At 37.7% G+C, this 16,759-nt stretch overlaps 1 protein-coding gene across 1 annotated transcript in view; it reads left to right on the top strand.

Moving 5' to 3' along the window:
- LOC143260740 (dystonin-like) overlaps nt 1-14,048 on the top strand; it is a 183,124-nt gene extending 169,076 nt beyond the window's left edge. Inside the window, exon 6 of the mRNA XM_076527285.1 lies at nt 13,983-14,048. Coding sequence (XP_076383400.1) covers nt 13,983-14,033 — 51 coding nt within the window. The 3' untranslated portion in view covers nt 14,034-14,048. The remainder of the gene's footprint in view (nt 1-13,982) is intronic.
- The last annotated feature ends 2,711 nt before the right edge of the window (nt 14,049-16,759 follow it).

The raw sequence follows: 16,759 nt of genomic DNA, 5'->3' as shown, positions 1-16,759 counted from the left end.
AAAATGTTTTTGTATATACAATAATTATACATTTTTTAAAATTTTATTTAACTATTAAGAATTAATATACCTCATTTTATTTATAGTCCTCAACTCTCTTTGACGATAGGACGTTCAAAAGATCAAATATATCCTTAAAAAAATTTTCTTTTTCTATAATGATGTTCCGACATTTTAAAGTCAAACATAACCTTTTCTTATCGATTTGCCATAGTTCCACATTCCTTAAAAATTGGTAAATTTGGAGAAACTTGCGATATTAAAGACACGTTGACTGCGAAAAAAATATATTCTTTAATTAAAAAAAAAAAACTCACTCAAATTGAGTTATAAATAAATATAGTTATAAATAAATATAATATAATATAAACTTATAAAAAAGTATATTTACCTCTAATCTTGCAGTCATTGCAATTGCATCAATCCTCCAGTTTCTCCATAAAATTCATTCGGATTGCTTAATTGCCCTAAAACTTCGATAATTTTGAGAATTTCGAAATTTGCATTTAATTAATACACTCTAGAAGCATCAAAATGTGAAACGAAGAAAAAATAGCGGTTGTCTTAAAGTTCGTGGCCGGAACCGCCCCTTAACACGTTCCGTGCCACGTGTACCATCGATGGTGCACGCTTGCATGTTTACTTAGTGAACTGAACAAATTGTTTACAAGAAATTTAGAACCGAAGAATCAATTTCCACCGCAAGAATGGGCGTTGATAAGTTTTTGTTACGTTGTTATGTGCACGAGAATTAATAATATTGCACGTAATACATCAAGTTTTAGTAAAATATCAAAGTGTGAAGATTCGAGTAAAAAAAGCTCGGCACGGAACGTATTAACCCTAGAAAGATAACCATATGGCAACGTACGTAAAAGATAACCATACGCTTCAGAGGCGCATGCTTTTCTAAGGCGTCAATTTTATACTAACAATGGATATTTATTTCAGTTAATCTAGTCATTTTAAAGGTTTGGCATTATTGTAAAAATAAAATGCATTTATATTACATTTTTTTATATTTTAAGTAATTTTCAACTTAAATCACTAGACCTCTATGAAAAATTAACAAAAATCAACAGTCTTCGCAGGCGCCTCTGCGACGTAGGTTATCTTTCTCGGGTTAAAAAGATTAATCGGCGAAAGCTCTGGCTAGAGCCCGGACGCGCCGCGTCGCAGACATTTGTTGTTATTCCAATGAGGACTCGTTCATCTCAGAATCGAAGCGAGGCAGTCTTTTGCGAGGCTCGGTCTGCGAGTTCGAGACCGTGAGAAATACAAGCTCGCTGTCTGTTCGCATTAAAACAGACACGAGGACAAAAGGAAGGGTGTCGAAGTTTCAAAGAAAATATTGAAAGCGCGACGCCTCTGCCAGAAACGCTCGAAAGACGCGGAACCAGCGAGACGAATAACGAATCTCTGGGCGCCATTAGTTTCGTATCGTAGACGATTGTCGATATCGGGGAGTCCGTTCGTTTTACGTCAGGAACGAGGAAGAAACGACGGCGGAGGACGGAAGGGCAAGAAGGGGCGAAAGAATGGACCGGAGAAGGTCGAAGTATTCCACTGAACCGAGAAAGAGGAGGAAGAAAGATGGAGCGGATAGAACTATAACGGCGTAGGACATGGTTCAATGACGACCGTCCAGAAATGGTAGCTTTGATGTCGAAATAATTGAGTTTATTCTTCTCGGTCTGTAGCGCCGGGAGATGCACTTCTATCCTTTGTAACGAAATTCTTAATGGCGACCAGATGGTAGGCTGTGCTTGTTTTACGAAACTTGGGGGGGAGGGGTTGCCATATTGTATTGAAAAACAATCGATCAATTACTTGACATATTAGAGCCTCTCGCATTTCGACGATCGAAAAATGATGCGGTTTTTGTAAATTTTTTGAAAGAAAATTGAGGTAAAGGTGCTTGAGATGTGAGACTCATTTTTCTATTAGATCATGATTTTCGATTGAAAATAGTTTTATGAAAAGTGGATACACATTTATGAACTGAAATATGTATTCTTTTACAATCTACTAGAAAATACAGGGGGAAAATTCTCCGCTTCTCCGTAATAAAGGAGAAACGAAAAGTGTGGAGATTCACTTCGAAAAATAGATTAACTTTAAGAACTTCAACTTTAAAAATAGTTTGACTTTCTGGGAAAATCTTTTTTGCCTTTTTTCACACGTTGGGCATATAAAGTTTATTTTTAGGCACACAGTCTTTGTGGGCTCATCGGTAACGCTTCATACATTTAACGTATTGTTTACGTCTGACGAGTAAAGGCCTATAAAAAACAAACATTCTGCATCATAATTTTGTTCATAATCATTATCATTACTTAGAATAATTTCTTCTTCGTCATCTGTTGAACTATCAGTTTCTGTACGTTTTCTTTTCGTGGTTCTTCGTAATTGTCTTTTTTGGTCCAAGGTTATGATAAGAACTTCTCCAAAGGTTTTTTTCGTATTTGGAAACAATAACGTGACAAATATTAAGCAATTCTGAGGATATCTCTTCTATTTTTAATGATGATATAATTAGTATATCTTAAATTTCACCGATACACTTTCCATTTTTGAGATATTTGTAACAAGTTTGCCGAGAATATCGCAGAATATTAAAAAAATAAACGGGCAACAGAAAATGAAAGTTCAAATATTTCAAATGCAAAGTGTTGAGTTTCTAGTCAACCTTTTTTATTTAAGAAAATAATTGTGTAACTAACTAATTTTTTAATTTACGATTATTCAAATTGTAACAATACATCGGTGAGTTATTTATTCAATATATTTGCTGCTTGCTTGGCATATTTTACAATAACACTCGTTAAAAATCAGAATAAATGCCCTATTTTCACTTTTATAAATTAATATAAAACAGCTGCTTTTAGTGCTCCGTTAATCTAGTGTTAAGAAATACGATTTAAGAATAATATTTAGAAAATTTCTTTGAATACAGATCCTTGCATACAGATTTGCAGTCTATTCATAAAACATATATCGTATTTCCATGTTTCTCAAATTCTATCTCGAACTATTCTTCGGTGAAAATCACATGAAATACATAAAGTATGAATACAAATATATCTGGACAAAAATTAACCCGAATAAAAATTCATTCGAGCAAGAATTTATTCGTACAAGAATTCATACGAAAAATAATTGATTCGCAATCAAAATAGTAGAGTATAAACTGATTTTTCATAGTTTATCGATTTATTTCTTCCACACCTCTTTTGACAATTAACTATTTTTCAAACGTTGCATCAGAAAGTGTGTTACTTTTGATTTGATTGATCATCGATGCAAAAGTACATAATTTTTTCTACGAGGCAGAAGATGAAATCAGCAAAATAACTCTACAAGTACTTGAAATTGAACTGATCCTAAATGCATTCGTATAAACACAGTCTTACAAAATTACGTAAAAGCAATCAACAATTATTCGCATTGTTCTTCGAATTATTTTCATAAGCTCTACTTGACTAGCTTTATTTTGAACAATTTCACAATCTCTGTTCGACTAGCTCGTTCGAATAATTCTTTATACGAACAAATAGATAGTGTAATTTATGACCAATAATAAATAAACATTACTCGAAAGAAACATTCGATCGAAAGGCAATGCGTTCGGAGAATTCTCTCGGCTAAACAATTATCCGGAGAAATTCAAATAATGCCCGACTCTGTTAAAAAATACAGAGCACCGTTTACAAAAACAACGACAAACGTCAGTACGGCTTTCACAGTGCTTTCGAGGGCAGACTTTTCCGTAGTATTATAAACGATTTCTAATTTACTGCTACTATTAGTGTTCCTGGAGGCGTTTGCCCCCCATTCGTAACAGTAACAAAAATATTTGAAAATCTCGTTTCTGTTGGCTCGCCCAGTGAGAGCAAACTGTCAGACAAAACAGTCGATAAATCATTGAAATAGCTTTGCTCTTTCTCTGAAACGACCATACGCGCGCGCGCGTTTCCAGCGAACCGTGGCGCGAACGTTTCCGCGGACGGGACGGCGGCGCGTTTCAGATTTAATTCTCTCGTGGAATCGGGTCGACGTCGACGGCCGATTTAATTGGCCGGTTGCGCAGCGACTTCATTAAAATTCAGAAAATTCCCGTGATTCGAGTCGTCCGGAAACGCGCGACGAATTCTATATCCCGTTCAAGAATTGATTACATCCGTCGCGGCGGATGGCAGGCGCGACGTGCAGGTTACATTTTAATTTTCGAACTATCGACAGCACCCGTCCCGCCGGCCGGATCGACGAAGAAGATATTTCACGCTATTCCGATGCATTTTTAATTTACGAACGGCAAAAATACGCGAACCGGGCGCTCTCGGCCGCGGGCGAATTAGTCCGTCGGGTCGTCGCGCGTCCCGTCGTCTTCTATTTGCTCGGACAGACGTTCCGAAAAAATCCGCGATAATCCCGGTTTTCGAACGGCCAGTTCAACTTTGAAAAAAAAAACCCGGAGGAGCTTCTCCCTTCGAATACTACGTCCGCGGGAACTGCGCTTTAGCTGCAATGAGAAGTACACGGTCAACGATTTCAATCGTAATATGAATCGAACGAATTTGCAGTTCGCGCAGAGTTATTGCTGCGAGTTTTCGGACAAATATTTTCATGGGAACCTTGGAGAAGCGTCTATGTTGCACTTGTCGCTTTCTGAGATCACGCGGTTTACAGCGTGGCATTCGGTGCAAGAACACTTTAACTCGAATTAGAAGTTTTTTCCGCGGAATCCGTCGAAATCGTATTCTCTGATCTTCTACAGGGTATCTCAAAATTATCGTACGAACGAGAAATTAGAGGTTCCTGAAAATGTCTCGCAATTCGAAAGAAGGGGATTCCCGAGGTCATTTGGAGTAACTTTTTCCTTAGAGAAAATGCAATCCGCGGCTTCGTTTGCGAGTTATTAACGAAAGACAGTGACCAATCAGAGGCGAGATTAGCTGTCGCGTGCGGCCGAGCCAATAAACGGAACTGGACTTCGATCGTTCGTTGACTCGGCCGCCTCGCGCCAGCTAATCTCGCGTCTCATTGGTCACTGTGTTTCTTTAACCCTTAAATGCATGATTTTTTGTTTTGAATTTTAAAAAATCGTTTTTTATAGGCATGTAGTCATAGGTTACGTGAAAAATAAATAAAAAAATCTAGGTAATAGTATCGAGTATTTATTTTGAAAAAAAGTTGTATGTAGATTTTTGGCAACAATATGCGTTTATTACTAAAATTATTGTCGACGTAAACGAATGGTCATGCATTTATATTATCTATTAGTATAGGAATTTTCACATTATTTATAAAATATATATATAATATTACATTATCTATTAGTATAGGAATTTTCACATTATTTATAAATGAAATGCAGCAAAGCAATTGCGATCTTTGTTGTGACACAAAGCAATATTTAAACTCGAAAAAAGGAAATATCTCACCCACCACATTCAAATGTCAAAAAACATATAACTTACTCGCCAAAAGTAATGACAAGTCTTTAATTTCACACATGGTCTATTGTCTATTGTTATCAACGTGTGTTCGGAAACGCGCATACTCAGGTTTTTGAATAAAATTAAGTGGAACTGGAATGTAGACAATTGGCAACAAACACAACTTCTCCGTGAAAAGTACATGTATTTTAATTTTAATAAAGTATAGTGTTACAGTTAACTACTGATTAAGGGACGTCGACGTAATGGAGCTATCAATAGAAAGCTAATGCGTTTTTTAAACACTTACTTTCTATTTTAGAACCTAATCCAAACTATCAACGTTTCCAACCAGTTCCCATCGAAGATAATCTCTTTAACGCTTATAGATGCGCTTAACGCTTATAGACCCCGGATATTTCAATAGAATAGCTTGTACTGAAATACCCTAATTGGTTTTAAAACCTCGCCCGCTATAGAACCTGCACATTCCGGCATAATCCAGAATAAAACTATGTCCTCGTATAAGAATCCGTCGTGGAGGATTCAATAGAAAATCAATCAGTCATGACTTCAAAGGTGTATGCAAAAGTTTTATTAACAATAAGATTGTCCAGTACCACTATGTGATCACGCATCTTTTTATTTTTGTCACTGTGAAAGGAGGGAATATAGTTAGAATTATTCATAATTTCATTTATCAGTTTTTCTAACATATTTCCCAAGGCTCTCCTTCTAGATGTAATAATTTCTTTTTACTGAACTTAATGAAACACTTGGAAATTTACATTAATTGGCAGTAACTAGACAATCAAATAACAATATTTATAATCTGAGTCAAAATACTCCCAGGCCTCGTCGTTCGAGTGTGAAACATCTATGAATTTCTACTTTTCTATTTTTTTCAAAATAAATTGTTCGATGACATTAACTATTTCTATTTTATTAACTATTTTCATTTCGACAAGTCGTCCCAGTTTGGGACTATTATATACAAAAAGACTGTTTAGATTCCTCTTGATAAAGCAGAGTAATTGAAGTTTCTATTAATAGGCTTTCGATAAATCAAGTGCTAAGATCCCGAGATTTTGCTGGTCATTCCAAAACCATAATTGTTTTACTATCTGCGTTCATGAACACGAGTTGAAACGAAGACTCGAATATACAGGGTGTCCCAAGAATGTCTCGCAATCCGGAAATGGCGGGTTCCTCGGATCATTTGAAGCAGCAGAACGATTTTTAAAACTGTAAATTTTTTAGAGTTTCTGATCAAAATCGTGATAAAACGATTGCCGTACACTAGAGTAAATGTATCAAATTCTGTGCCCATTAGAGTGACGTCTGCATTTTTCGACCAATTAAATAGCTCTTTTATCGACGTCGCACTTCTTAAAATATCTAAATTATATATTGATGTCTTTTATGTGAGTACAAATTTTTTCATAAATGAAATATGTAAGCAACGTGAAATATTTAACAAAATATACGTAACAGTTTTTGAGCGTGTTACTGTGCTCTTAAAAGATGAAAAGTTAATTAACTATGTGCCAGTTTCTGTACATTGATCTAGTTTCTGTGCCTCGATTACTGTGATCAGTTCTAGGTAAAAATTTGAAGCAACTTCTTCCTTTACAAAAATTCTCTCCGAGGCACCGTTAACGAGTTATTAACGAAAAACAGCGACCAATAAGAATCGAGTACGGCCGACGCGAGGCGGCCCAGCCAACCAGCGCGCGAAGCCCAGTTCCGCTCATTGGCTCGGTCGCCTCGCGCCAGCCGAGCTCGCCTCTCATTGGTCACTGTTCTTCGTTGATAACTCGTTAACGGCGCCTCGGAGAACATTTTTGTAAAGGAAAAAGTTGCTTCGAATGACCCGAGGAACCCGCCACTTTCGGATTGCGAGGCATTTTCGGGACTCCCTGTATATAACCAAATAATTTCGTCCATGACAACTATAATAATCGCGTAAATGAAAATCCCTGAGAAGGAAGTCAGCTAGCACCGTCGCGTCGCCCGGCGGTTCGAGGGATCGCCGTAGATTTGCGGGGAAATAAAATGTGTACCGGTTGCGATTCAGGCGTGATAGAAACGGTAACTCCGGCGACGGCAACGGCAGAGCTGCGCGACACAATGGGGATCGATAGATGACGGGCCATCACAAAGGCTGTTGCACCGCGGGGAAAAAAGGAATCGGAACAACGAATCAAGAGGTCAGATGAGCTGTCAAATCAGCGTTCCAGCGAAACTGCCAGCCGTGAGCGGAACAATCGCTCGAATATCGATGAAAGGGTCTAGCTTTGTACTTGCGCGGGACAACGCGACCTTCCCTACGAACGGCGCGGCGTCCCTCTTGTTATTTCGGGCTCGACCGGCGGTGTCCCGTACGCCAGACCCGTTCACGCGGAATCCCAGGATTTTCCGCCTCGGACCGCCGGCTTTTTAATTTGTTTTCGCTGAACGGGACTTCACCACCGGTAGTCTTCGTTAAAGGGTATTCGATTCGGTTTGTTAACAGCCTGCGAGTATCCTCGATAAAGGAAAGCGACGCTTGAGATTCGATAATTGTTTCAAATTGTCCGCTGCGATGGCTAACCGATTTCTTAGAATTCATCTCGGTTAGTAAGTTAGCCCGTCTTTCGTCTAGCCTCTGCTGGACCAGTCTCTTTGGTACAACGCTCACGTGCCGTCTTGCGCCGGTTGTCCTTACGGACATGTGCCGCAAGAAATATTTCCGTCTAACACGTGTTTTCTATGTACCACGATCGCATTCTTATCTATCGCGTGCTTTGGTAAATAGAAACGCTCTCGACTTAAACTTCTTTGATCCTCTTTTAGAAGAATCATTTATTCACTTAGAAATTACGAAATAACCTTGGGTCACTTTAACACTGTTTTGACGGATATAGCAAAAGTTGAAAAGTGATTACGTACATTTTGATACCTTTGATACCTAAATGATTACACAGAAAGCATAGAACATAAAAATAATTTTTATAATACTGAAAATTATTTATAATAATTATTATTATATTTTTAATTTTATTATTAAAATTATTTAATTTTTTTTCATCTCAATAATTTACTAAAAATTATTTTTATGTTCTATGTTTTCTATGTAATCACTTAGGTATCAAAGGTATCAAAACCTTTGGTATAAATAGTGTTAGGTCTGGATTTAACTGTTTACATTACAATGTTATTGTTCTAACTTAACTGTAATTTAACAATATCTACGATAAGTTATGAAACTTAATGAAAATTAAGTTACCTAATTCAATATTTCTTAGCCTACACTCTTTTCTGTGTAACTCAGACCTTAGCCAGACCTAACCCAGACCTAACCTAGACTCATTCTTCTACACATTATTAGGACACCCTGTATTGACCAAACTGAATGTTATTAGGATTTTTAATATACAAAGCAGTAAATTTAAAACTTTCTCGTTTCGATTTCATTAATTAAATGATTTTGATATTGTGGGGATTTTCTGTGTTAAAATTCGGCACCTGTAGTCTTAGGTTCGTCTTTTAACAATATTTCCCCTACGTTCCACAGGTCTCGGTATTTACAAGATTTTATAAGGAAATAATTGTAGAAAATACTCCACTTTGATAGAACACGCAAATTCTCAAAACTATGAAAATACATCTTGTCAAACGTGGAAAGCTTTGACAGTTGACTTATTAGTTCACTTAGCTCTTCTCTTCTTTCGAATAAATTATGAACAACAATTTTTAAGTCCAGACGTGTTCTCAATGTATACACATGCTATTGAAAAATAAATGGATGCATAATGTTCAATAGGTTTCCCAGGGAATCAATATAAAATAAAACATAATTTCTCCAACGAAGAATGAAATCTATAAAAGTCTGATCTTTAATCGCTTGTTTTTACTACGATTTTTACCGCGTCGTTGACAACTGAATATCTTTTACACAGGATTATCATATACACTTGCAGTTTCTTTTCCGCAACTCTAACTAAAATACTTAATCGCGCAGAAGAAAGTTACTTATCCTCGAACACATTATAGTAGAACTACGATTATACAAATATATTCCTCGTGCGATCAGCTGACTCTAAGATAAGCCATGTGCAAAACGATTTACTGTATAAATTAGTCCAGATAAAATCTCGTACTGTGATTTAGTAACTGTTCTCTTATCCGAACATTCGTGCTACTCTGTTTGACCCGGACATTCGAGGTTCTACGATGTTACTTTTATCTCCGGCTGTACTGCTAACAGCTGAATAATTGTTATAATTGAAGAGAATTTATTGAAATTCTCTTCAATTGTCCCTCAGCTCATAAACAAAACTGGACAATTCTGGAAGAGGAGATACGATTGTTCGAGCCTCGCTAGTTGCCGATTGCCAACAACTGCGAAAACGTGCCGCGAGCCTCGAATAATCGTAGCTCCTGAAATTTGTCTGCATTTTCATTGTGCAAGTCCAACTAAAATGTCCGATCGCGCACAAGAAGTCAACATCCTCGAATGCATTACTATCTTTTTTTTCGCGTCTGTAGTCCCCCTTTTTTTCTCCGGGATTCCTGTGTTCGCGCGTCCAACTTCGGCCGGTTTTCAATGGCTCGGCCGGCAAAGGGACGGCTGATGAGCGATGGGGAAACTTTACGTAACCCCGAAGTAGTTTCCGATCGGACGTTCGCGTGGCGGGACGGCAGATCGGTTTTTGCTATCGTTAAAACTCTTCGTCCTCGAACTTTCGAAGACGCCAGGCTTCGCCCAACGTTTTCTTTCGCCGACTACAATGCCGGTCCCAAGTAAATGATTCCTCGCGGAACGGTGTATTCTCCTTTCCTCTCTGACCACGATTCTTGCAAGCCTCGCGCGCCACTTGAAACACGATCAATCTTCGCCGTTTGTTAACACCCACGTTGCTTGTTTCGAGCGGAGCCGAGGCGCTTACATTAGCACGTTCGCTACCGAATCGTCGTTCTTAAAAATTTCGCGAAACCGATTGCTTCTAATGGAGTTGAAATTGATGAGTCGAGATTTACCGCAGCGATGACTAGACCGAGGCAACCTTTAATCGTTTGTAACATGTAAAATACGAAAAATAATATAGAATATATAATAATTATATGTAATATATAATAATAATATATATATATATATATATATATATATATATATATATAATAATAATAATATATAATAATAATAATAATAATAATAATATATAATAAATAAGAAAATGTATAGAACCTTTATTTTATTCGCAGTGAAGGTTACCGCCTTTCCGGTTGGAAAAATCAGTGTATATATTCGTCTGGTTTTCAAATAATAATGTGTGAAAATAGAAAATGATCAACCAATTTACCGAGACTTTTTTATCTTTGTTGTCATTCCAAGTGATAGTAATATTTTGGAGAAGCATTTCAGTTATTTTCTAGTAGACTAGTTCATCTATTATCTGAAAGAAAATTGAAGTCGTTTAGTCCAATTTTTAAAAAAATCATTGCGTTTTAGAAGTTTTGTGGTACACTGTGAATAAGAAAACTTACTTTGTTTTACGTATTTATTAAAAACAGGACGTAAGTTATTGAAACGGCCGTTTCGTTGTACTGTGCAACATTACGCGTAATGTAATAATTGAGTGATACGCTATACAGGGTGGGGCATTTTAAACAGGTGACCTGAATAACTCGCTTGTTTTTGAAGATAGGAGAAAATGCATTGGACCAAACATACGTGATACACAAGTATTCGAAAAGTACTCTGAGACAATTTATTTTCTCTTGCAGTTGACTTTCGGTGACCTTGAATGACCTTCATAATAGTTCATTGTACTCGCCTCGAAACTCTCTATCAGAATGTAAGTAAAAAAACTTACTGTTCCATTAAAAAAAACAGAATTGACCTTCATATCTCCTTAACGCCTCCACCTACAGAAAAATTGGTAATACCAGATTATATATATATATGAGCCTCCCGATACCAAGTAAGTTTGGTCCAATGCATTTTCTCCCATCTTCAAAAACAAGCGAGTTATTCAGGTGACCTGTTTAACCCGAGAAAGATAACCTACGTCGCAGAGGCGCCTGCGAAGACTGTTGATTTTTGTTAATTTTTCATAGAGGTCTAGTGATTTAAGTTTAAAATTACTTAAAATATAAAAAAATATAATATAAATGCATTTTATTTTTACAATAATGCCAAACCTTTAAAATGACTAGATTAACTTAGAAAAGCATGCGCCTCTGAAGCGTATGGTTATCTTTTACGTACGTTGTCATATGGTTATCTTTCTAGGGTTAAAATGCCCCACCCTGTATAAATATAAAAACGATGAAGGTAGCCGTTGTGTGTGTGTGTGTTCCATTTATCTAGAGAAAAATGGTAACATCGGTCGGACGATAGCAAACGGACACAGGGAGTATTGGCTCGCGAAAATCATGAGTTGCTCCCTCTAAGAATGCAGTTCGCCGCATGCGGTTGACCGTGACATAATTGGCACGAAGAAATTCACATGGCTTTCACCGGGCAAGTGGTTTACGCCGCTGCGTTCGTTCGACATCCATTGTGTCGCCGTTGAGTGGCAGTTTCATTAGCGGGGACATTCGCGCGTCGAAAAATGCGTTAATCGTTCCAGCAAAAGGCGTGCCGCGCTGAAAGCGGCACGGAAGCGCGGACTATTTCGTGTTTCAATCTCCTTCGACCCGCACAACACACATTGTCAACGGCCGTCAACCTCGAATTTCGGCTGTTTCCGTTCTCATCTACGAAACAAAAAAAAAAGAAAAAGAAGAAAACACATCGCTGGGCACGATAACAACATTTTCCCCCTTTTACATTTTAAAATCGCGACGAACAAACAATAGAGTGTTTAATCATGGTTGCATCAGAGGCGTTATTAGATTATTACGCCACCAGCAGGCGTTCAATGCCGGTTAATTCTGGCATCACCGGCGGCGTATATTATTCCCTGCATCGATGACAACATTGATATTACATTGTAATTTGCATACGACGCAGGTTAGTCCGCGACGCGTTCACCTTCCATCGTTAACGCAAAGAGGGTGCGAATTTGTTCGGCGACGAGGATCGTGAAACGTGAGCATTTAACGATTCGTTAATCTCCTTTTCGATAACAAGATGAAAAAGAAGTTATTGCTGAACGGGACTTGTTGTCGCTTCTGAGGAATTTGTTAGGAGAAATGAAACGGATTATTGGGAAACCGCAGGTTAATAAAGTGTTGATGTGCATCTGTCGTTCTCGATGGTATTCGCAGTGAAACAAATAACCCTCTTTGCAGGACTCGATAATAATACAAAGTTGTTATTCCGATAGGAATCTGCGGGGGCAAACCAATCGCCGTTGTATTGCAACGGTTATTTAAAAGCGACGAGAATTGCAAATCAAGTCGAAGATGAGCTAGCATTGAAAGAGAAAGAGTATCTTTCAGCCAGGACACCAGAGATCGGGCCGTGGTAACTGAATTTTTCTACCATCCAGCTCGCGGGGATTCGGGTTTCGCATAAATTCCGGGCGCAGATACGCGTCGGATAAGGAGGCCGCCGCTGGTCGTGGCACAAATCTCGTTTGGAATTTTTCATTTCCTCGATGGCGATCGGGTTCACACAAAGATGTCATCCGTATCCGACATAAACTCAGGATATAAGATTTCCCCACGGGGATTGTAATTTTCCCGTGGACCATCTAACGTTTAATTCTACGCGCAGATGCGGAGACACCGAACATAAAGAACTGGAACATTCTATGGGGGGACATTACACCATTTAATCAGATTCTTTTCAACTATTCTCTTTCCCGATTATAGAATAATTCGGCAGGAAATTATGAGATCGTTGCGAAAATAATAAAATAAAATTTAAAAACAGCATAACGTATATTATTCTGCGAACATAACCGTTGCGGAAGTAATTTTAAAAGTTGCTGTACGAGCATCGATGCCAATAATTTAAATGATTTCTTATTAGGGATAACCATTACATTTTTATTTGATGTAATAACCATTATTAATAAGAGAAATTTAATTTGGCTACGTTCAATGACCGGAGTTTGTTTTGATTATAAGCAACCATTATCGATGACTAGAATTTATTTTGATTGTTTATAACGATTATTGATGACAAATCAGTTTTTTTGGTAACTGAGACGAGGTAACAGGAAATATATATTGAGTTTTCATTTAAATTACTTTTCTTGGAAGAATAATTTCATAATCATGAAATTATTTGATGATGCTTTGATATCACTTCGTGCACATCATCATCTTATTTCGGACGCATTTGTGAAACTTATTAGTTCGCGATTCAATGAATTAATATATTTCATTCTAAAAACGTTCACTGTTCTTTGCTTCCCTAAAGTTGATTAGATTTTACCTCACACACGTAGAGCAGAATTGTCTTTGCGCGTTCCATTAACGCGGCACAGAGAATTTTGAATCAGGTATATAAAGGGAATTTAACATGATGCGATTATTTATTGCGTTCCGTTTTGAATCGCTTATCCTTTTTGTCCTCATTGGAAACGTTGAATTTTTCTGTTCCAGGTAAGAGATAGCTTTGGAGACGGATTTAATAGAAAAGGCAATCGGATTTGATAATCGGTAAGTGGTGCGCTTCACTGACATTTTTAACGAATGTATTTCGGACTGATACGGCCATCGAATTAATATGCTGCTCGTTTTAAATGCACTTTGTGCGATGAGGTAATCCGCAGAATATCCAACGTTCAGCCGATTCGACGTGACTGTGATTTTAGTGAATATCATAATTTACACAATTTCGTAGAATTTCGAAAGTGTGTTTCGGAGATCTCCGGTTAGAAAATGTTATTTCAGATTAGTAGAATAAAATAGACCACAGAGAAATATATATATATACAATACCTTCGTCGTTCCGGATCATTTGAATCGTACCAATTAAACGAACTAGTCAGGATTTTAATAATATTCTGAGATATAACAATGTATAATAATATATTCGTTAAAAATGAATTTATTTAATTGTCTAATTAAATTCATCTTTTTGCTATTCGTTATATTGGAGATCAAGTATTAAAGCATTCGTTGGTAGAAAATTTGTATCATAATTTATAATATGCGAATTTGCATTATTCTGTGGAAATATTAACTTTTTTAAAGTCACACGCGTTTAACACGTTCCGTGCCGAGCTTTTTTTACTCGAATCTTCACACTTTGATATTTGACTAAAACTTGATGTATTACGTGCAATTATTAATTCTCGTACACATAACAACGTAACAAAAACTTATCAACGCCCATTCTTGCGGTGGAAATTGATTCTTCGGTTCTAAATTTCTTGTAAACAATTTGTTCAGTTCACTAAGTAAACATGCAAGCGTGTACCATCGATGGTACACGTGGCACGGAACGTGTTAAAATTTAAACTTCAAGCCATTATTTCTTCATCTATTCGGTATTACGTCTACCATCCTTATAAGCGTGAAAAAAATGTCATCCTTGTTGTTGTATTTCGGCATTTTCGTGTCTTCAACACCTTTCTTCTTCTATCTACAAAAACAGTTGAGCGTGGTGCACATAACAAAATACTTCCAAGATCTTTTGACTCGGTATTAAATCGTGTTTTTTTCGGCGCGATGAAACGTTGCATAGTAAATGTTTAAACGTCAACGTGACTTTCCTGCTTCGATAAACGGATGAAATAATTAGAAGCTAATTATGCGAGTGTAAAGGAACTTCAATTTTGCGTTGATATTTTCACAATGCCATGCACGCACGCGTCGCGGTATTTGCATTGAAAGTAATATCGCGGTCGTTTCTACGGGAAGCTTTTCGTACGCGTCGCGGTTTTTTCGGGGAAAAAGAGCTACAGTTCCACTATGCTGTAACTATCCGCGAAACTGGGCACCGTGATTCCGCCGTAAGTCATCGCATCCGTATGGGAATCGTAAACTTTCCGAAAGGAGCCGCGTGAATTTTAATTGGTTTTATAGGTAATTGGAGGGCGGCAGGAACGGCACTCGTCTAAAATATGATCGGCACGCGGGTAGTCCAGTCCGGAATGCGTATTTGATTGCGAAACGGGCCGTATCCATCCGTCCGAAAGAGAATTTCAATTAGGCGTTAATGGACGATATGAGATTTCCGTTGGATTAAAGTGGAACGGCCTATCACTGCCATACAAATCACTCGAATCGGGCAAACCGGCCTGCTCTGTCGTTTCGAGCTTTTCAAAAAAATCCTTTCACGTGTATCTTTCTGCCGTCGTTTTTTTATTTCGCTCCCGTATCAAAGGAGCTTCTTTGTTTCGAAGCCCGACAGAATGGCCATTTCCGGAGCCCCGCCGGTGAGTGAAATTAACCTTTCAGATTTGAAGTGCCAATTAAGCTGCTTCTAAAAGTTTCGAGGGAAATGATAATATCATTTGATTAGCGGAGCATAGTGAATCGTACTTATCGCGAATGCTCATACGTGGCCCCCCTGTTCAAAGGCGTTCTACCTGTTTCATTAAAAACACTCGCTGTTCTACTTGTCTGACCGTACAGTATACTCCGTTAGTAGTATACTACTACTATACTAGTAGTATACTACTAGTCCGATAAGAACCGCGTTCTACTCGTATGTTAATTTCAATGCGTCTAGATGCAGCTGCCGGGATCTTCACTATTGCTCCTAACTAACAGTAGGATTCTTTTCATTTTTGGCGCGACGATGCATCTTTCATTCCGTGTACATTTTAAGCTGACACAGAAATCCTGTGATTTCGTTTTTCATTTCTCTTTTTGCTCCACGGTGATGTGATTCGATTTACTTCGGAATCGAGCATTTAAATGAACTGCCGTTCTGTACAGAAATCTTTAGCGCATAAAGGATCGTATGACCTTTTTAAGGCTCTATCGTAGAATTAATGAAACACCTTCGAAAGGGAATGAAACAGCTAGCTGGTTAAGAATGCTGTTACATTATTTGCAACGTGTTCGAAAAAAACCAACAAATTTCTATTTTATTTTACAATAGTTTGCTACAAGTAAGACAGACGATCTGTACTTTGCATATACTACTGTGATCAAAAAGTAAGGTGAATTTGTTTATAAAATGTAAATTCTTTGTTTATTCTTCCAAATCAATTTCATCCCCTTCAAAGTAATCCCCGTCCGATAAAACGCACTGTTTCCGACGCTTTTTCCAGTCCTCGAAACAGTCGGAATAGTCTTTTTCCGGTATAGCCTAAAAGACCTTCTTCGATTCGGTTTTTATCTCCTCAATCGTGTCAAAACGGCGTCCCCGCATTGGCTTTTTGAGTTTGCTGAATAACCAGAAGTCGCACGGAGCCAAATCAGGC

This window comes from Megalopta genalis, chromosome 18 (assembly GCF_051020955.1).
Source record: "Megalopta genalis isolate 19385.01 chromosome 18, iyMegGena1_principal, whole genome shotgun sequence".
Classification (NCBI taxonomy): domain Eukaryota; kingdom Metazoa; phylum Arthropoda; class Insecta; order Hymenoptera; family Halictidae; genus Megalopta; species Megalopta genalis.
This window is presented reverse-complemented; position numbering and strand designations above follow the sequence as displayed.